The sequence below is a fragment of the Chenopodium quinoa genome, unplaced genomic scaffold, assembly GCF_001683475.1.
Source record: "Chenopodium quinoa cultivar QQ74 unplaced genomic scaffold, ASM168347v1, whole genome shotgun sequence".
In the NCBI taxonomy this organism is placed as follows: Eukaryota; Viridiplantae; Streptophyta; class Magnoliopsida; order Caryophyllales; family Amaranthaceae; genus Chenopodium; species Chenopodium quinoa.
In genome coordinates, this window is record NW_018744239.1 from 2,581,552 (window position 1) to 2,604,406 (window position 22,855).

General features: G+C 36.2%; 4 protein-coding genes across 4 annotated transcripts; 1 reads left to right on the forward strand and 3 right to left on the reverse strand.

Annotated features, from left to right (window-relative positions):
- The first annotated feature begins 4,493 nt into the window (after positions 1 to 4,493).
- On the forward strand, positions 4,494 to 6,830 carry LOC110694138 (U-box domain-containing protein 19-like). Its single transcript, XM_021871305.1, has one exon. It carries the CDS (start codon positions 4,639 to 4,641, stop codon positions 6,697 to 6,699), a length of 2,061 nt encoding a protein of 686 aa, XP_021726997.1. The 5' UTR covers positions 4,494 to 4,638; the 3' UTR covers positions 6,700 to 6,830.
- A 134-nt stretch (positions 6,831 to 6,964) lies between these two features.
- On the reverse strand, positions 6,965 to 10,451 carry LOC110694140 (equilibrative nucleotide transporter 1-like). The gene is made up of 2 exons (XM_021871307.1): positions 9,897 to 10,451; positions 6,965 to 7,919 (listed from the first exon to the last, which is right to left on the reverse strand). Exons 1-2 carry the CDS (start codon positions 10,420 to 10,422, stop codon positions 7,204 to 7,206), a joined length of 1,242 nt encoding a protein of 413 aa, XP_021726999.1. The 5' UTR covers positions 10,423 to 10,451; the 3' UTR covers positions 6,965 to 7,203.
- A 1,249-nt stretch (positions 10,452 to 11,700) lies between these two features.
- LOC110694139 (equilibrative nucleotide transporter 1-like) lies at positions 11,701 to 13,344 on the reverse strand. The gene is made up of 2 exons (XM_021871306.1): positions 12,584 to 13,344; positions 11,701 to 12,446 (listed from the first exon to the last, which is right to left on the reverse strand). The coding sequence occupies exons 1-2, from the start codon at positions 13,254 to 13,256 to the stop codon at positions 11,725 to 11,727; spliced, it is 1,395 nt and encodes a 464-aa protein (XP_021726998.1). The 5' UTR covers positions 13,257 to 13,344; the 3' UTR covers positions 11,701 to 11,724.
- An 855-nt stretch (positions 13,345 to 14,199) lies between these two features.
- LOC110694141 (equilibrative nucleotide transporter 1-like) lies at positions 14,200 to 17,368 on the reverse strand. The gene is made up of 2 exons (XM_021871308.1): positions 16,692 to 17,368; positions 14,200 to 15,187 (listed from the first exon to the last, which is right to left on the reverse strand). Exons 1-2 carry the CDS (start codon positions 17,227 to 17,229, stop codon positions 14,472 to 14,474), a joined length of 1,254 nt encoding a protein of 417 aa, XP_021727000.1. The 5' UTR covers positions 17,230 to 17,368; the 3' UTR covers positions 14,200 to 14,471.
- Positions 17,369 to 22,855: the final 5,487 nt, after the last annotated feature.

Below are 22,855 nucleotides of genomic sequence, written 5' to 3' on the forward strand. Positions count from 1 at the left end.
TTATATACGACCCAATGATCTAGGGGAGGGCCTAATATGATTTATCATTCCTAATGAAATTAGGAATGGTTTTAGTCTTCTAGATTTTCTAGAAGGTTATTTTCATTCCTAATTCAGCTAGCATTGATAAATTGACTTTTGTTGACTTTTCAGAGTTTTAATTAAAATCAAAGAGCATTTTTGAAGAAAAATACGATTTTATCTTCCTGTACGACAATTTTTATCTGATTTTAGAAAACGCGTAAATTTCTGGGATCAGCGCCAAACGCCAGCTGTAGCGCCTGGCGCTGGTTCGTTTTTCTGTGCGCCAAGACTCTGTTTTTTTAATTTTATCTTTTTGGCTGATTTTCTCTATAAATAACGTCGTAAAAACTCCGTTTTCATTCACCTACAACCAGTTTTCATTCGCAATCATCAATTCTTTCATTCTCTAATCATTCACCATCTCTCTTCTCTTTTTCTAAACTTGCTTTTCAAATACAAAATTCCGCATTCATTGGATCTAGAAACACCTAGCCATATTCGAAGTTGCCTTCGCCCTAGACGTGAAAGGTTTAATTTATGAGGGTTTGGTCCCAAATCTCTTTTAATTATTTAATTTAATTGTTTGTTTATTATTTTCCTTGAAATTACTAACGCGTGTATTTTGTTATTAGAAAGAGGTACGAGACATCAAAGTAAGTACTTTAATGGTTTTTATTGATATTATGATGTAGAAATCATGCTTAGATTGTTATTATGATATTCCTAGTATCATGTCTAGGGTAATTTTAATATTAAATATAATTGTTACGATGCTTCCCATGTTCTTCCTAATATTTATGATTGTTAGTATCATGTTAGGGTTAAAGATTTGATTTTTATCGTTTGTGACATGCTAGAGTTTGTTATTAATCTTGTTAGTATCATGCCTAGGATCTTGCTATTTTTATTATGCTTTAAAATGATTTATGATTATTTTTATAATTGTTTTGATTATGATTATAATTTTATTATTGCTATAATTATTATTATTATTATTAATATGATTGTTGTTATGATAATTATAATTATTGTTTTGATTATTTATTATGTTGCTTGATATTATTTTATTGTTATTGCTTGATCACACCTTTTATGCATGTTTAAAGGGAATTTGTACTTGCAATCACGCTTAATAAGATATTTAATATTCTTGTTAGGGTTAATGTGATTATAATTTCAAGTGATCGCCAATAATAGTTTATTTGTGCATTATATTCAACCAACATAGATAAACAGTTTTAGGGTTAATACTATTGATTGCATGTTAGTCAGAAAGCGCACATGAATACGATCAGAATAAAGTAGAGGCCTATTATTAGGGCAGGTTCAATCTCTTTTAGGTTGGATTTGTACCTTCATCCCCGAACCCTTATTTGGTTCAAGACCTTATGGAGTTGACGATCTCTTGGATCGTTAAAGGGTGTAACCTTCATCCTGTGAACGGTTTACAAGTTCCTAAAACTTGTTGGCGACTCTTTTGCTCTATCTTCTTCCCTTTTGGACGCCACCGTACTTTAGTGTATGATCACAGTGGGGTTCAAGCAAGGGGATTAACGCTTGAAATATTCCCTACAATACTGTATGTTTTTAATTATCCCTAACTAATTAATATATAATCATATTATTATTAATTAGGTTAGGGTTTTCTCTCCTCTTTCCCTATTGGCCGGTCACCCTAAGCCCACTTTGGGCTTCGGGTTTCTTTATTGATCCAATCCTAATGTGTGACCTTGTAGGATCCGTTTAGGCGGGATTCGGGTTTGTTATTTACTAACCCAAAGTTCTATAGCATTCTCTAGCAAGACGTATAGACGACCCAAGTAAACGAACTACTATCTCCATAATACGATCCATAATTATATTAAGTAATTGCACTAAAGTCGAGGACACATTTCCTTCAGTATTCCCTGAGATTATATATGTTATAACAAATCTACCAATAGATTTATAAATTCGTCTTCACAGTGAGTTTGATTCAAATGTGTAGCAATTGTTGCTTGCAACTATGAGATGATGAATTTCTAACTCATTATGAAGCTATGTACACTTTTCTATTAAAATGAGGCTTCATTCATTCCATTATGAATGAATTGAAAATGGTAAACATTCAAACAACCAAAATGAACATTAAATACAATACTAAACAGACAAATTAAATTAAATTCAATATTAAACAGACAATTAAATTAAAAACAACACAAGATACAAAGTAAAACCTAAACTAGACATCTCAAACTTAATAACCAAGCAAACATGCCCATTCTATAAATTGAAAGGGTATGTAATTATGTATACTATAAACTTAATTAAAATGTTGGATCTAAAATTACAAGAAACAACACGCTTTTGTTCCAATTTTGTCTGCTCTAAATTCTAAACAATTGAAGTCAAACCTTATTACTTACATTATTATGATATTATCAGCTGCTCACAAGTCACAATAATATTACAATAGGTACTTACATTATTATATACTTGTATTTATATACCATGTTGCTCCAACCTGTATACTCCGTGCATCATGCCGATGCCCCCATTATTTTCTTGCCACTCTTCATTATTAATTTATTTTACAAGAAATTTCCGAACCTCATCATACATATTTACAAGCCATGTTATAATGTTCTTAATCTAGTCTATTTTTGTTCAAACGAAAAGTAGAATTATTAGGTTAGAGTGCTAAGTGCGTACAATCTAATTACTTCCTCCGTTTTTTTAGTTGACACCATTTGACTTTTACACTATTCACTAACTACAATTTGACTAGGTTTTGTGATTTATAGTTATGATAAACTATAGTCAAATAGAATCTTGTTAAAACCGTCTCAATGTATATTTTATAAAAATCCACTTCTTATAATTTTTAATGTCGAAATTAAAAAAATTAAGAGTTAAAATAGTACATTGACAAGCGTGAAAAGAAAAATGTGTCAATTAAAAAAAAAACGGATGTGGTATATGATTTTCACATTTTATTAACTTTAAATAAATTTTTATTAACTCATAGTAAGATATATTACTTTTTAGTTGTAATAAGTTGAACCTTAATACGAAGTATCTTTTATTAACCTTGCTCTATCAAAGCTTAAATGATCTTGACATTGTCTTATATGAACTTAAACAAATAATTAATCTATACATACATAATCTAAATTAAAGTTAAGATTTTGTTTTTAATAAGTGAAAACAAAATGAATAAAACACGTCTTCACTGTAAGTCTATACCAAATTGCTCGTAAGTCGTAACATATACTCGTACTTGGTTTCTCCAAATAGCAGCCCCGGCCCTGAGGGTAGGCGGGGAGTGCCATGGCCAATGGGGGCCCAAAATAATATATTACCTCAGCTTTCATAAAAAAAAAAAAAAAAAAAAAAAAAAAAAAGACAACACTCTTTAATCCTTCGCCGTTCGCTTCACTTCAAAATTGTTGCAATTCCCACTATCCCATTCTCTCAGCATTAAATACAAGTAAAAAACTTCATTTCCCACCAAGTAAATTAATGGGTCTTACCTTTCACTCTTATCAATTCCCCAAATATTTTGGTAGTGTAAATGAAATTATGGGAATGTTAATAAGCACGTAAAATATTATTCGTAAAAGACTACACCAGTCATTAGCTTCAATTATACTCTTACATTTTAATTATCCTACTATGAATGAAAATAACAAAATCATTTATTTAATCATCTCATTGAGTTGTTTGCCTGTATTTGTGTCCACTAATTGTGTTTATTCTCTTTCACATTCAGATAAAGTTTCTCTCTCCTTTCTTTGTTTTTATCCATGGATAATTATTGGAAATTAATGTTTAATTTAGATACTGTAGTTTTAACTTTTAAATTAACAAACTTATGATCAAGTATTCAACTTTATTTTAAATCTATGTAATTGAAAAATATTTCAATTGTTGATACTCTTAAAATATACTACGTAGTATAGCAGTAGATCATAGTTACAATGAAACATTGTTCTTATTTACTCCGTAGTACACAAAACTATGTCTAGATTAATAGCTAAGTGTAATATAACGGAGTGATATGGAGTATGAAGTATATTGTATATATTGTACTAGAGACAAATTGTTACATTATTTTAGAATGCGTTTTTTTTTTGTTTTTTTTAAGGGCCCTTATTTATGATTTTGCCTAGGGCCCATAAAATGTGAGGAACCGTCCTGCCAAATAGATTGGCATAATCTTTGATAAATTTCTTAAATTTGAAGAAAGACAGTATTAATTTCCCCTGAATCAATAGCTAACTCTCACAAATTTGTCGGCTGCGCCCTTCACGTAAGCCCATCACCATGCACGTACAACTCAAGTAAGTTCCTCCCTTCTTACCCCCACTCTCTCTCCTCCACCCCCACGTGCCCGGCACTCTCTTCGAACTCGCATCGACTAATCATACACCAACACGTGTCTCTCGATCGCCATCTCATAAATCTAACTCCTAGGGTTATAAATTTGCCTCAACTCCCAAACGTCCTTTTCATTCTATCCAAATATCCAATCACAAAAATTCTAGGATTTATCAATTATCATATACAACAATACAACCCTTTTAAATTTATCGTATACAACGGTTGCACCACTGAACAATACAACCCTCTTAAATGATATATAACACAAATGAGTCTACTCGCCGGACATTGTATTTTCCGGCGGTAAAACCGTGCGAGTCAATTTCCCAAACTACCCTTGTCAACTCTTTTCTTTCTCTATCCAAAAAAATCTCCAACTTTAAACCTTCTCATGGTTTTACGTTCACCTCTAATAAGCGAAATGTCAAGAATGCCCTTCGCTTGATCCAAGTCCTGCAGCTTTTTTTACAAGGAGTAAGAGATGCTGGAGGGTTTGATATGATGGGCAAATTAGTCATTTTGCCTTTGTTGGCCCTCCACGTGGCTCTTCAGAAGCTTGAATTTCTGTTACAAGACTGCACGCGCCAAGACGCGCGTGTGTGGATGCTCATGAAGTCGAAGTCCGTAGGGCGGCACTTTCGGGCTGTTTTCGAGGCTGTGGCTGCTTCCTTGGATGATCTCCCCTTGGACGTTGTTGGTGCTTGTGATGATGAAGTGAAGGAGTTGGGGTTGTTTTTGATCCAGAAAGTTAAGGAGGCCCACTTTGAGGCCCAAAGAGAAGATGTTTGGGCTTCAAATCTGGTAAAATCGGCATTATACCGGTTTGAGGGTCGGGTCATACCCGACCCGAGTGAGCTTAGGTGGGTTTTGGATTACTTGGGTATCAAGAACTGGGCAGAGTGTAATGACCAAGTCAAGTTTCTCGAAGAGGAAATCAGGTTTGGGTCGGGGCCAGCTGCTAGGTTGATGGGTCTTATGGTGTATTGCCGTTGTGTGTTCTTTGATCACATTAATTTTGATGCTAGAAGAGTTGAGAGCACAAAATTTGAATACAACATTGATTGCTTGAACCCGGATGATCTCAAGTGCCCAATATCACTAGAGATCATGGAGGATCCGGTTACGATCTCAACGGGTCAAACTTATGATAGGGTCAACATTGTGAAGTGGTTCAAAGCAAGCAACCCGGTTTGCCCGAAAACGGGTCAAAGGGTTCAAAACTTAGATTTGGTGCCTAACTTGGCTCTTAAGGAAGTCATCAAGAAATATTGTTTAGCAAATGGAGAAACTTTCCCCTTTCATAAAGATAAGGGTGCAAGCAAGAAGAGTAGCGCTAACGACGTGGCGATTTTAGCTATGGAGGAAGCTACTAAAATGGTGGCTGATTTTTTGTCACTAAAGCTAGCAATGGGAACAATAGGAGAGAAAAGTAAGGCAGCCTATGAGATTAGGCTACTTACTAAAAGGAGTGCATTCAACAGGGTATGCTTCATGGAATCCGGGGCGATTTCGTACTTGTTGAATCTACTTTTATCTAAAGATTCAACTGCCCAAGAGAATTCCATGGGAGCCTTGTTGAATCTCTCTAAGCACCCTGAAATCAAGCCCGTCATTGTTAACGATAGGGGCTTGATTTTGGTCGTTAGGGTGCTTAAGAATGGGATTAAGATGGAGGCTAGGCAGCACGCCGCTGCCACCTTGTTTTATCTATCCTCGGTTGAAGAATACCGAGGATTGATTGGAAACAACCCGGATGCAATTCCTTCTTTAGTGGAATTGATCCGAAATGGTGGTGATCAAGGCAGGAAGAACGCCTTAGTCTCCATTTTTAGCCTCCTAATGCTCCCTAGCAACCATTATAAGGTGCTCGAGGCTAAACTTGTCCCTCTTCTGGTGAGCCTTGTAGGCTCTATGGAAATTAGTGATGATCTTATAGTTGATTTCTTGGCAGTGCTTACATCTTTGGCTGAAAAGCCCCATGGAGGAGCTAGGGCAATCTTTCGCGCAAAGGCCTTAGATGCTGTCATAAGGTTAATGTGCTCACCTTATTCCGATTCTTCCAAACTTGGAAAGGAGAATTGTGTGTCATTGTTGCTTGCAATGTGTATAAATTGTGGGAGAGAAGTGGTCGAAATTTTAGTGATGAACACTTCTCTAATGGGAGCTTTGTACTCCCTTTACGCCGGGGGAACTTCAAGGATTAGCAAGAAGATCAGCTCGCTCATCAGCATTCTACACGAGTTCTCAGAAAGAAGCTCATCTCGCTCCATGCCTCGTGCTTTATCACACGAAAATTTTATTCATGTGTGGTAAACTTAGAGCCTGATGGATATATACATACACTTCATTTTAATTTGTAGATATATATACATACTATTTGATGATATTGTAAATCATATGTTAAGAGATTAGCTCAAATTTTTGAGAGCTAATCCCAGTGTATGAGTTTCCATCTTTTTCGTGAAGCTCATTTTATAATTTCCATAGCACACTTGCATACATTTATCAGCAATTGATGTAATGTAAATTGTAATTGTTGTTACTACATTTATACAAGTGAAAAATCTTTTTTAAATATACAACTCTTGGTGTAAAACTCTTGTTGTTCTTTGTATTGTCCGAACAAAGTGTAATTTGAAGTATCCGTATTAGCTAGATAAGTGACAACTAATTTCAGAAAGTGAAGGTATACAACTATATACTACATATATACATTTATTACTCTGCATCATAACAAACATTGATTATGTACATAAAATTACACAAAAAAAAGAGCCCTTATTACCTTTAATTTTGAATGTTGTACTACTTGTTGTATCAAATAACCCAAAACCAAGAAAATATTGAGCCAATAGCTAAGCCGAGAATCAATAACACCACAACCAAAATCCCAGCTGTTTCAGAATGATGAGGCTGTACCATTTTGGGAGTCAAAATCAAGAGCACGCTCGCAAAGTATCCAGTAGTAAGCCCCAACAACGATGTCAAGCTTATTACAGGTATCTCAGTTCGGAAGAACTGAGGACCATGTAAACATCCCAAGTACAGTGGATAAAACAACAGTCGCGTGAAGCTTGCACCCAAGGCAATGTTTGCGTTGTCAAGAAGATAGACAGCAGTCAAAGATTTGCCAATCAAGTCGAAAACATTGAAACAAGTGATTAACAAAATCGCGTACCAATCCCCAAGAACTGTCGAATGCACGTCTTCAGTAACAGACCCTGGAAAAATCGACATAGTGACAGTATAGATGAGGGTGATCCCGAAACCATACCATCTGATTTTCTGTATGATTTCCCAAATGGGGGTAGACAAAGAAGATTCCTCCTGAATGAGTTTCAGCTCATTTTGAAGCTTCTTCTTGTGGTGTTTGATAACAGGAAGTCTACTTACCACATTGTATAAGGTAAAACACATTATCATAAACAAAATTGCGACGATGAAGTAAAGGATGGCACTGTTTCTTAATCCATCGTCGCTGCCTTGGGGATATACGGCTTTGGTAAAGATTCTCATGAACGAAACGAGGACACCTACAGTCAATAAAACATATGTATAAGACGACGTTAAAACTCCTACTCGAACTTCTACTGTAACATTTAAAGGAAAACCACAAAAAAAATGCTAGAGAGCATATGTTCTTTCCATCCACATAATTAGAGGCTATCTTTAGTTGGAAAAAATGCATTTTAATTTTTCTTTCCAGAAAAGCTTAATATTCCCATTTAAGTTCAAAGGCATAAAAAAAAAAAAAAATTCACATTTGCTACCACTAAAAACACCACGCTTCACATTTGCTACCTGTTAAATTATTTTTTTTTATTTTACTACCACCTAAAACAGAGTTTGTTAAAAATCACTACCACATGCCTTATTCTGTTACTATTTTCATTAGTGGGCTCACTCCACCGTTTAGCCACCCCTCCAACCACCTTGCAGCCACCCCTCCTCACTGCCACCCCTCACCTCCCCCCTCCCCCTGCCGGCGCCACCGCGCCAACCCACCCCCTCCCTTTCCTCCACCCTATGCGCATCCAATCCCCCCTTTCCCTTTCCCGTTCTTGAGCTCCGACCCCCACCCCGAACGAAAACCACTCCCTTTCCCCTTCCCTCCACCGGAAATCGGCCCCCCTCCCCTGATTCCCCCACCGAAATCGATCCCCTCCCCTTCCCCTACCCTTTTCAGCCGTCCCTAACCCTAAACCACCGCCCCAAAACCACCCTAAACGAATATTAGAGTTTCGGTTGTGGTGGTTTAGGGTCAGGGATGGCCGAAAAGGGTAGGGGAAGGGGAGGGGGGTCGATTTCGGTGGGGGAATCAGGGGAGGGGGCCGATTTCCGGTGGAGGGAAGGGGAAAGGGGGTTACGGTGGTGTTGGTATGGGTTTTGGGGGTTACGATGGCGGTGGTGGTCTGGGTATGGGGGTGTCGGCTTAGGATTGTCAATTTTGGGTTGGGAAAAGGGAGGGGGTGAGGTCGCCGGCCGCCGGAAGGGGGGAGGGTGGCAGATTAGGGGAGGGAGAGGGTGGCAGATTAGGGGAGAGGGTTGCTGTTTTTTTTTTTTAATTTTTTTTAAAATTTTTTAAAAATCTTTTTAATTTTTCTTTTTTTTTTTAGATAAACTTAACGGAAATCCTTACGGATTCCGTTAAGTGGTAGTGATTTTTAACAAAGTCTGATTTAGGTGGTAGCAAAGGAAAAAAAAAATTAAATAGGTAGCAAATCTGAAGCGAGGCGTTTTAGGTGGTAGCAAATGTGAAAATTTCCTAAAAAAAATTGCTCTAGATTAAATTCAAATAATTTCTCCCAATAATTAACATTTTTCTTTTGTAAGAATAGATTCCTTATTATGCCTCACCTTCCTCCTTGATCTTCTACTGCTCTCAACTTTCAGTTGTAAGGGATCAAATGGAGGAAAAAAAAAGTTTGAAAACTATTTTTTTTAGATTTGGGACTAGTTTATATCCTACATATTGTTAGACTTAAAATTAAGCTTGTAAAACATTATTATTAGATGCATCTAGGAGCTTCTAACATAGTGCGTTCACCAGTGTGTGCGCGACTTCGTGAAGGGTACGATAATGCCTGATGGAAGAACAGCATTTGTCAATAAACTCGTATATGTAGGCTGCTACATAGCCTAAATGCAATACCCTCTCTGTTTTTTTTTTTTTTTGTTCATTCTATTTGAAATCTTTTGTAAGGACATTAAAAAAAATAGTAAATAAAATAAACGTATGAAGAACAAAAAAAAAAACACAAACAAGCATCCATTCAAAAAGAAGAAAAAAAAAAAAAAGATAAGCGAGCATTAATTAGTGTATGGTGTAGAGCAACAAACTGACAAGTGACAACCTCTAATGATTTTTTAGGGCCTACAAATAGAATTGGTATGAGTGAGTATTATATCACAATTAAATCATTATAATATAACGACAAGATTTACATGAAAAGATAAGCAATCCACAATTCTGAATCACACAATACTTGAAAACTGAAAGCTGTCATTACCTGAGGCAGAAGTACCAGCAACAACAGCCTGCATGTAGCGGTCCGGCAACTCAGCAGCAGAACCAATAATACTACCCTGAACAAGCGCATTGGCGACACCGGAGAGGCCAACAACCCCAACAGTCACGTAAAATCCATCGTAGCGTCCACTTTGTCCCTTAATGTAAAACCAATCCATCAGAGGCACCACAAGGAGCGCTATTAAGAAGAGGCCCAAGCCGATGTTGATACGAACATAGGCATGGAACTTGCGGAAGCAGAAGATGATGAGGAGGAGACAGAGAAGAGACACAGACTGGTAAACTACAGCAAATATTCGATCAATGCTACGATCAGGGTAGAGGTAGTTGAAGTAGTCTACGGCTGTGATGAAGGCGTTCCAAGGGAGTAGCATACCTGTTCCTAGTATGAAGTAGATTATATAGGCTAAATTGAAGGAGTCATGATTGGTTATGACATCGTTGCCATTGTTTGTAGGTGTGGTGTGGTGGAGAAGAGAGACATTAGCTTCTTCTTTGGCTTCCATCTTTTCAATTAGCTTTGAGTTTTTGAGTCACAAATAAATGTGTGTTAAGATATTTAAAAATCCAACTTAATAAATTTATTTATTTAGTTTTTTGAGGTAGGTAAGGAGAAGGTCCAATTAGGCTGAAACTTCTCACAGGTCTACCCAGCCTAAGTTAGCGAACAAGGCCCTTTAAATTGCGGTAGGAAATCTTAAAAAGAGTATCAGTATGTATTATTCAGCTACATAAAGAGTTTTGGTAGTGTTTCTCTCTGGGGTTATGGATAAGTCTCACATAAATTTCTCAAGTTGATAAATTTAACAAAATGCCCTGTTATTAAGTATTGTACGGAATATTGTCTAAGGTTCACTTTTAGTATCTTACATAATCACTATCTCTAGCAAATAAACAAACTACTCCGTAGTATTTAAATAGCTAATCTCACAATTAACAAAAAGAGTTAAGTCATTACCGTACCCCACTTCCTGGGGCTGTATGGTAAAGATGAGAAGCTTGGAGCACTATATATTCTGATCCATAAGGTGTTCACGAGGGAGTCACTGGGTGTAGTGTTGAAACCTTGCGAGCCATGGTACTGGCATTAGCTGCTGAGGACAGCTTGTCAGTGTGCTCAAGTTATTAAAATGTAACAAGCCATGGCACTCGCATTAGCTGCTGAGGACAGCTTGTCAGTGTGCTCAAGTCATCAAAATGTAACAAGCCATGGCACTCGAATTAGCTGTTGAGGACAGCTTATCAGTGTGCTCGAGTCATCAAAATGTAACAAATCATGCATGCCAGCTACAATGTTATAGGCCAAACACTCCAGAACTCGCGAGTAGCTTTCTAGAATGGATGTTCTGAAATCCTGTCATGGTAAAAAAAATACAATTTTAGTTAATGAACTAATAGCAAAAAAATTCAATGCAAAATGCAAAATGCACAAGGAGTACAAAATCTTACTAGAGTGTGGCTGTTTCACTCCCAAGACATATTTGTAATAAGTAGTTCAGAACAAACTGTTCCTAACAAAGTCGAAATTCTATCACATAGTAATTGTAAATTATAATCCATATAGAAGAAAAAACGATCAAAACTTCAAAAGAGATCTAAGACATTTGAAATTACAATTTCTAATAATGAGAGGCTTTTAAACTGAAAGTTAACATGTAAAAAAACATCTCACAAAATTTTTACAAATTACTCATAATTCTTTCATCCTGCATTTCTCATCAGAAATCAGGCATGATATCAAACTTCCAGAGAAAATGTACTACAGTTGGTTGTACCAAATTCAGGGCAAGGCTTCACAACTTTTCAGGTCAGATGACCCAAAACCAAGACACAATTGAGCCAACTGCCAAGCCAACTATTAAGAACAGAGCAATCAAAATCCCTGCTGTTTCTGCATTCCGAAGTTGGACTGATTTGGGAACCAAAATCATAATGCAACTTGTAAAATAACCGTTGGTTAACCCCAAAAGAAAAGTCAGCAGTGTCACAGGAATCTCTGTTCGGAAGACTTGAGGACCATATAAGCACCCCAAATACAGCGGATAAAACAACAGCCTAGCAAAACATGCAGCAATGGCAACATTGCCATTTTGTACTGGATATACAGCAGTCATAGACTTGCCGACCAAATCAAACACATTGAAGCTGGTGATGAGGAGAATGCCAAACCAATTTCCAAGGAACTCAGAATGTACATTTTCAGTAATGAATCCTGGAAATACAGATAGGGTGACAACATACATGACGACAATACTAATTCCATACCATTTGATTTTTACCATTATTTCCCAAACTGGACCAGATAGAGAACCTTCCTGACCGTGTTTCTCCTCGCTTGCAGCAGCCTGTGCTCTGAGCTCATTGTAGTACTTGATAACAGGAAGTCTACGCACCATGTTATACAAGATGATACAGATGATCATAAGGATGATTCCAACGGCAAAGTACAGGATTGCACTACTCCTCAAGCCGTGGGTATCTTGTGGGTAAATGGCTTTAGTAAAGATCCTTAGAGATGAAACAAGTAAACCTAAAGAGATATATGCAAATTTATACCAATTAAAGTCAAATGATACCCGTTTCCAATTTAAACCTTATAAGCACCTGCCACCACCAACATGAAAAAGAACCAAAACTGAGCAACAAAAATAAAGAAGCCAAAGTTACCTGAGGCACCAGTACCAGAAAAAAGAGCCTGCATATAGCGGTCTGGCAACTCTCCAGCAGACCCAATAAGGCTAGCTTGGACAAAGCCATTAGCCATGGCGGAGAGGCCAACAGCCCCAACAGTGATATAATACCCAATATACAGCCCACTTTGGCCCATAATATAGAAAACATCCATAAGAGGAACCACCAAGAGGGCCAGCAAGAAAAGTCCCAAGCCCAAATTGACGCGGACATAGGCATGGGACTTTCGGAAACAGAAGATGATGAGGAGGACATTGAAGAGCATCACCAGCTGAGAAACTACAGAAAAGGTTCGGTCAACACTACGGTCAGGATATAGATACTGGAAGTAATCGACAGCCGTGATGAAGGCGTTCCATGGAAGAAGGTAACCTATTCCTAGGATGAAGTAGATAATGTATGCCAAGTTAAAAGAGTCTTTTGGGATCTTCTTGTTGGTGATCTCTGAGTCTCCGGAGAGATGGAGAAGAGATACTGTGGTTTCATTACCTGCCATTTTCTTGACAATATACAAAAAAATACTTGGACTCAATGATTTTATAAGAATGGAAATATTAAGGGGTGCAGATCTATTGAAAAGAATGAACCAAAATAAAAACAGAAAAATGGAATAACGTTTACTTAAGATTTGGTCATAGAAAATATACATATTTTTTAATGGACTGATTTAGAAACTAGTGATGCAAGGAGGTGACGGCAAAGAATTATCTTTAAATATTTAAATGAACCAATTATTGGTGGTTTGGACTCCTTTGGAGGGGCAACTACAAGAAAACTAAAAATTTAGTCCTTCAATTTCGGAGTATAGATTATGCTAATGTATATTTATTGTAATTCATAGTAAATTTTTTTCATATGAGCACAACACCGTGAGAAGGGGTTACCTTCTAGGAACAGATTACCTTCTCCCATGGGACGCCTTCTTGGCTTCATCACGTCTGTCGATTACTTTCAGAATCACTTGGTGAAGTATTATCTGACAAAAGAGGAGACTGGGAATAACATTATGTCAAGAACAGGGAAAAAGAGATTTGAACCTTGTTACTTTGATCTTAATAATTAGAATATCAGCAGGTTAATGAGTTTTAATCCGAGATGTGCAGCAGGTTATCGAAAACAAAAACCAGAACAAATTGCTATCAGATCAAACCATCCAAAACTAAGGCACTGTTTAACCAGTGGGGAAACAAACAAATTAGAAAGCCATAATCAAAATACCTGCAGTTTCTTGGTATTGATGTTGGATGGTTTCAGCAGTCAAAACCAAGACAGACGAGTACGATACGTATTCAATTCAGCACCATCACATGAATCTCAAGAGTTATTTGAGTTGGCACTTACATTGTCCAGACCGTTAACAGTAATTGAGCCAAACATGCAATTAAGATGACAACCTTGGATCACCTTTTAGGCATAAAGTATGTGCGTTTTTTTTTTTTGTTTACAATCATCTCTTATGGAGCTAGATACATTAAATTCTTCATATTTAATTAGCCAAGTGAGCCATTTCAGAACAAGAAAATATGAAGGTTCTAGTTCTACTATACTAACAACAATAGGGATTAAACAGTGAGCCAGTGAGGACGGGCAACTATACAAGAACATAATTTTCATAATATGCAGAACTGAATAAAAGTTACAATTTTAAGAATGTAAAGAAATATATCTTACAGAGCTTTACAAATTGAACAATTACATCCCTGAGTTACCCCATCGTGATGAGATCAGGCATGAAATAAGCTAGGATCATTCGCCCCCTCCATTTCCAACTGCACAAGGGTTGACGATGGATCTCTAAATTTTAATTTAAGCTGACACATACCAGCAGATTACATAGCATCAGGTAAAACAAAATGCTATTGGATCAGATGACCCAAAACCAAGAAACAATTGAGCCAGAAGCCAAGCCAACTATTAAGAACAGCACGACCAAAGTCCCTGCTGTTTCTGAGTGATGAAGTTGGACAGTTTTGGGAGCCAAAATCATCAGAACACTAGTAAGATAGCCATTTGTCAGTCCCAACAGACATGTCAGCACTGTCACAGGAATCTCAGTTCTAAAAAATTGAGGACCATGCAAGCATCCCAAAAAGAGAGGATAAAACAGCAACCGAGCAAAACACGCACCAATGGCAGCATTTTCATTTTCAAGGAGATAGAAAGAAGTAGTCGCCTTGCCCACCAAATCAAAAACATTGTAGGCAGTGATGAGGAGAATTGGGTACCAATCCCCAAGAAGTGTTGAATGGACATCTTCAGTAATGAAGCCTGGAAATATGGAAAGAGTAACAACATATATGACTATAATCCCAATTCCATGCCATTTGATTCTTCCCATAATTTCCCAAACAGGACCAGACAAAGAATCCTTCTCTTTGTTTGCCTCATTTACAGCCTGCAACTTAAGCTCATTGTAGTATTTGATCACTGGAAGTCTATGTGCCACATTATAAAAGACGACACAGATGATCATAAGTACAATCCCGAAAATGAAGTATAAGATTGCACTGTCCCTCAAACCATCGATATCTTGTGGATATACTGCTTTTGTAAAGATTCTAATAAAAGAAACAAGAACACCTGCAGTTAATAAGAAAATGCAACTTAGTTCAGCAATCATTCAGAAAAGAGAGCACAGGTGAATTTAATATGAGCATAGACTTCCACTACAATGCCCATTTTTGGAAAGCATGCAATGTATTAAGTTGATTTATGTCTTAAATCTGATTAAGTAGTCCACTAGTCCAGCACTGGGGAACTTTTGTCACCATCAAAAGACGAATGCTAAATCCTAGTTGCAACTCATGTCGATGCTATTTCTAAAGGATTTCTACAGAATTCAAGCTTAGCTTTCCTAATTAATTACTTAAATCCATCAATGTAGCTTGTCAGCCATGTGCCTTGCGGCTATGCCTCCCCTTCCCATTTCTTAAAAGTTGATAAACCATCAAATCACTCATAGTCGATCCAATTCCGCTCGCTCGTGACGCCAATGCACAAACAATGTTTATAGCCTATGGAGCCAAAATATAATTTTAAAGATAAAATTAAATATTTTTAGTTTTTTACCTTAAAACATGAATACATGATATTAACATGCTGATCATACATTTTAGGCCTAACGACAAACAACTAAATAACTTTATAACCATCTAAAGCAACATCTAGCAATCACCACCATTTCAATTGATCATTTGCTTCACACTGCAAAAACCATTGCTCCTTATAAACAAACTCAGCTAAATTCCAAGATAGAGGCATTGAGCATGGGAACAAAATTCAGCACCAGCATTTCTTAACCTCATCTATATGCTTCTTCCAAAGTAAAGCTTCCAATTACTTTGACAACATAAATCCAATCAAATTCTAGGACCCAACCCTAAATTGGCAACAAGTATCATACTAAACTAGCAGACAAATTTCTTAACAAAACAATCCACACAGCTGAAAATCCACATAAAATCTATACCTGGAAAGGTAAGTTAATTAACCATTTCCAATCTCATCCCTCAAAACATCACAACTTCACGAGTCAATCAAACTCAATTCATTTCCAATTTCATCTCTCAAAACTTATACCCAATTCCAATTTCATCCTTCAAACTAAGAAACATTTCCAATTTCATCCATCAAAGTCAAACCTAATACAAATCATCAATACATTGAGACTATACTCCAAACCAAAAAGTTCTCAATTCTCAGCAAATCCACCAAGAAAATGATCAAAATTAACCGCATTAAACAAAAGAGAAGTTATTCATGAAAAAAACAAAATCCCATTTCCAAATTCATCTCTCAAAACTTATACCCAATTCAATTTCATCCTTCAAACTTGGAAACATTTCCAATTTCATCCATCCAAGTCAAATCATCGATATATTGAGACTATACTCCAAACCAAAAAGTTCTCAATTCTCAACAAATCCACCAATAAAATGATCAAATTAAACAAAAATGAAGTAATAATTCATAAAACAAACAAAATCCCATTTCCAAATTGATCCCCAAATCATCAAAACACCCAAAAAAATTAAAACTTTAAGCACCCCAAAAAAACATAAAAGTCAATAAAAAAAACACAAACCTGAAGCAGCAGTTCCAGCAACAACAGCCTGCATATATCTCTCCGGCAACTCACCGGCAGACCCAATAAGCCCACCTTGGACCAAAGCATCAGCCAAGCCCGCTAAGCACAAAACACCAACAGTCACATAAAACCCATCATAAAGCCCACTTCGGCCCTTAATATAGAACACATCCATCAATGGCACCACAAACAGGGCCACAACAAAGAGGCCCAAGCCCATATTGATCCGTACAAATGCATCAGATTTCCTCAAAGAGAAGATGATGACTAGGAGAGAGAAAAGTCCTGTAAGCATGTAAGCAACGGCGAAGATGCGGTCAACGCTCTGATCAGGGTAGAGGTAGTCAAAGTAATCAACGGCTGTGATGAAGGCATTCCATGGGAGTAAAAACCCAGTTCCGAGAGTAAAGTAGATGATGTATGCGAAGTGAAAGGAGTCTTTTGGGATGTTTTTGGGGGCTTCTTCGCCGGAGTTGGGGTGGTGGAGGAGAGAGATTGCGGCATCGTCGACGGCGGTGTTAACGGCGACTCCCATTGTTTGGCGCACAGAAGAAAGAGACGGATTGGTGGGTTGGTTGCTTGTAAAGTTGTAATTGGGGAGAAAAATGTGAGAAGAAGATTTGGAGTATACCGTATATACGTAGTCTTTTGTTTGGTGGGGAGAATGGTACTGGGGTTGCCCAATTGGATTTTTAATTCGACTCGGGTGCACAATTCTCATTAGGCTGTCCATAATTCGGATTAAAATCAAAATCCAAACCAAATTATCAATTCGGATCGGATTTGAACTTTAAATCGGATTGGATCGGATTGAGATTTTTTTAAAATTCGGATTTTCGAATTGGATCGGATTTACCCTAATTGGATCCAAGCCAAACCGAAAATCGAATTGTAAAATTAAGCATCTACTAATATGCTGACTTATTGATTAATTAAGGTGTTGCCACCGAACGCTAATATTTGGTGATGCCATGTAGTTAGCTGTTGATATTATGTGCACAGTGTTGTTGTAATGGTGATGTCTTGTAGTTGTTCTAGCTAAGTAATAATTAATATTGACTTTTTTTTTTTTTGAGGCAAAGGAGAGGGAACCTTTATTAAGAAGTAGACAAATTGTCCATTAGTACATACGGTGTTACATCTCTAGGACAATGATTAATCCAGACTTGCTCGTCATCGAAAGGCACCAATTTTGCTAAATGGTGCGCTACAAAGTTCCCACTACGCTATACATGAGACCAAAAAACGGAAGAGAAAAAAGAACAAACATCTAAGATATCTTCTAAGATAGAATCTAGATCAGAGAGAAAAAAGGTAGCATTAGAGAGGCGAGAAATGATATTCATGCAGTCAGACTCAAGGATGATGTCTTTGTACCCATACCTGCGCACGAGACGGGCAGCGAAGAGTAAGGCTTTACCTTCAGCAATCTCGGGTGGCCATCTACACTTAGTTCTCCTAACTCCAGCAAAAAGAACCTCACCCTTATAGTCGCGAGCAACAGTCCCTGTGCTAACCCAACCTTCAACACAGAGGATGCATCACAGTTAATCTTGACTTGATGATGAATAATTACACTATTTCAAGACTTGTATTAATTTTAAGACTTGGACTACATATATATATATATATCGTATTGGATGCTAAAAATTAACGTATTATAATTCGGATTTTCGGATCAGATCCAAATAATTAAATTTTAATTCGGATCGAATTGGGAGAGTAATTCGGATTGGATCGGATTGAAAAATTGAAAATCGAATTATATTTCGGATCAGATTGGATTTGGCCTAACTCCAAACCGAAAACCGAACGGACACCCCTAATTCTCATGGTCCACTTGTTGAGAACGATATTAGGGTGAGTTTATCCCCAAATCGAGATTTATACTCCAAACTCTTCACATTAGAGCTCAGTTAATTTTTTGGCTTATATCACCATAAAATTATCAAAATTTGATTTGATTATAAGGTATTGTTTAATTCACCTTATTTTTACTTATCTCTGAACAAATAAATGCAGATCAGATCATCGTTTTATGTGCAGTATTTTATAGCTAAATATCTTTAATTTTGTAATGAAAAAATTTATGAAAAACACATATTAATAAAATACACATTATTACGAATCTATCAAGACCCCACTTGATATATTTTTTTCGTATAAAGTATCATATATTTATGGTCAAAGTTTGATCAAATCTGACATTCAGATCAGATAAGTTCAGATAAGCAAAAATAAGGCGAACCAAACAAGGGCTCACAAAATCTAAAACTTTTATTATAACACGAAACCAAAAAAATAATAATAAAAAATAAATAAATAATCTAAAAATTGGATTTCATCACTAGGTAATGCGTCTAATAATAATGATGTCTAACTTTTATTATCACCACTTAACCTAATGCAAGGCAAGCGGATACGATGACTCTAGGTCATCACATTAGAGCTAATTAATGCAACGATTAAAAGCCCCTAACAATTGTATGCGTGACCTGGCCTCTTAGATGTTGTAGTGAGAGTTCTTATCGAATCTGATTGAATTTGAGAAAATTATTTGAGAACTTCTAGAGGTGAATTACTATTCATTGGAGGTATAGAGACCTAAATACACTAGGATCATTTCTATGATGAAGTTGACTAAAAACGTTAAGAAGGGGCATCTAATCTATTTCTGCAATGTGAGAAATTTGGATAATGAAGAGTCATCTAGGCCATGAGAACATCAAAGTAGTAAATGAATTCCTAGATGTATTTTCTAAGGAGATTCCATGTATGTCACCCAAAAGAGTAATAGGTTTTACCATAGATTTTGATTCTTAAAACATCACTTGTTTCCAAGGCGCAATGTCAAATGACACCTAAGGAGATGAGTGAATTAAAGGAGCAATTTTAGGATTTTGTTAGAAAAAAGCGTACATAATACCAAATGCATCACCTTGGGGACCCCCATTATTGGAGGAGCTCTAGTATTGTTTGTTAAGAAGAAAGATGGAAGTATGGGCTACGTATTGATTGTAGGGAGTTGATGAATAAGGTCACTATAAAGAACAAATACTCGTTTATGCTAGTTTTGTAGCCTGTTTTTTTAGTCTTTTTGGTAGTTTTTAGGGTCATATTTGCATAAGTCATCATATATCACTCTATTATGTCCTGTTTGTGTTTTTCTTAAGGTTTCAGGTTATATCATAGTCATTTAGATGCTTTTGAAGTGTTCAGAGTTGATTCAAATAATGTTTTGATGGAAGCCTATGAATTAAGTTTGTTGATCAAATATTCTATGCTAGTGGATGTCGATTTTGATTAGCGTGTACATGAAAATGAACATACCATCCAAAAGGGGTCACTATATGTGCCTTTCTGAATTAATTTGAGTTAAGAATGAAGCAAAACAGTAATGAACGATGAGGCAAAAATTGAACCGTGTGAACTGTTTCAATTCGACCATAGTTTTTGATATACACATCGAATTGAGACGATTTAAGTTGTTGCAAACTAGACTTGAAGAACTTTCCAATGATAGTCTGCATGCCCCTATAATATTCCTAAATTTCGAGTTACAACCTCCGAAGTTAACCCTACGAAGCTGCCAACCCATCGCCCATCCATCAGGCGATGGTCATGCTGTGCGTTAAGTTAAGGATGTAGATACTGATTGGGGAGATAGAAAACCAGCGCCCACTGGTCGAACTCCTCCCTTTGCATCTTGTCCGACCATCGCCCACCCATCGCCTGATGGGTGGGGTGTAACACCCTAATAATTCTCTCTTTAAACCTGTGAGGAACCTGAACAATATTCAAGAGAATTACTGGTGTGCTACCGCCACGTGTTCAAACGTTAAGGCTTTATCAGAAAATAGCAGCGGAAAACTAACTCAGTTATAAATAAGTTTCAAAACCACAATTGCGGCTTGTAAAAGTATATCAATATTAAATTGATGAATCGAGCAGATGTTAATTTGATATTAAAGACTATTTTCAATAAGAACTTAGATCTAGTAAATTGCGAGAGCCTGTTAGAATAACCAAAACCAAATTAAATCTTACAAATAGGAACCATTAATGCCCTTATTCAAAACCCCACAAAAGTAGTAAATAAATCAAACCAGAGTTTAAATAAATTCAAACTTATGAAAAGAAATAAACTGCAAACAATAACCAACTCTCCACTCGAAATCCCACCACCTTGATGCAAGTCCAAACTATGGAAACACCTGTGATGAGTCTACTCCCCAATATTACAAGTGTAAAAATTGGATTGTCACAGGGTTATTTAAAGGCGAAGGCCGTGACCAAAGAAAGACACACACAAAAGCACGCAATCAGCAAAGTTGAGTACATACAAGCTGCAAAATAAATTAAGAAATCCCTAACATGCTTCTAATAATCAAACATCATGCATCATTGAGACTCAACACACGAATCAACTATCAATTTTATTAAGACTTCACTATTTGGTAGTAGCTAACTCATTTATTTATTCATTGGATTAAGCAATAGACAAGGTTGTCCAACCCATGCTCAATTCGGAACATCAATAAAAGAAAAACCCCATGCCTCAACTCCTTTCGGAAACATCAATAAACATCCAACGACCACGGGCGTGACTTCGTGACCGTAGTTAGTATGAGATCTCATCTAACTCCTAGTTTTGAAAAGTATTTGAAATAAGAGATTCGTAGATCAGATGGCCTCGAGAAAAGTGCACAGCTAATACCCTGTGTACCCCAACCCCTGATTGTCATTACTCTAGATGTGCACAAATCTAGAGTTTTATTGCTTATCCATCTTGCACTTTACGTGATTTACAAGTTTAGACTTGGTGATGACTCATATGCAAACCCAATATATAATCAATCAAATATCACATCATTCCAAGCAATCCAAAGTTCCAATTCAATTCTTGATTTATTAGTGGCAAACAATATTTAGTATTGAATCCTTTAACTACCTCGGTATATAAACACCTTAAGTGCATAGGGCACTTCAAATCCTGAACCTCGTCTTAAAGACTTTAATGAACTTTCTCTACTCAAATTATAATTAATTCATGAAAGAGTATTAAAAATTAACCTCATGGAACCATTATCAAAATTAATTCCACTTATAGACAACCAAGAATCCATAACCTTTAATTAATCATAACATATCCAATTGGTAAGAAAATCACTTATACATCACCCACAACCGTAGTCATATACTTATATCTCAAACATGCCTCATACACAATATACGGAAATCACAATGTATAACCAAACAATTTAGCCCAATCTTCTCTATACATGATACTAAGTTAATGTTCTCGATACATCCCTAAACATGCATCTAAAGACAAAGGTTTCGTAAGTTGTACGTACCTTGAATAAACGAATTGGTATGTATGCCACTTTACTATCTAGAAATCACATTCAATAAAACTCCTTCCTAAACCAAACAATAACATCTCAATCAATACCCAATCAATCAAATTTACAGCAATACTAACTTACTTTAAAACCTCAAAATCCAAATCAAACAATACTTTAAAACCTTCCCTTTAGTTAAAATTAAAGGCTTATATATAGTTCTTTAAATTTTCTTCATAAGAAAACTTAAAATACACTCTTATACATAAAATTACAGCAAGTTTAAAGTTTAATAAAAAATCTGAAAATTATTTAAAACCCCTAATAGTCTCTCTTTTTAATGGGTGATTAAACCCTCTTTATAAAACATCAAAAATAGTATATAATATTTCCAGAATTTTAACTTAATTAAAAACCCTTCAAAACTTTATCAACACATCACTTTTATACTCAATTAAAAGTCTCCTAGGAAATATTAACTTCCTAAAAAAACAACCAACAATTAATAGTAGTAACCCAAATAATTTCCAACAATATAATATGATGAAAAACCTCTAAAAACTTCAATAAACATATATTTATGCTTAATTAACAGTAAACGTAATTAATTTTATTAATCAAACTCAAGGATAAAATTTTAAGCATTAAAAAAACTTCGTTAAAAATCAAAAATTGCTCGAAAATCATATTTAGAGGCTGAATTTGGCCACGAGAGGGTGGTGTTCACTGCCATAGGTAGTGAGTCTTTCTTAAAACGTTGTTTCCACATGAAATATACTACTCTTTTTTTTTTATCAAAATCGGATGAGTTAAGAA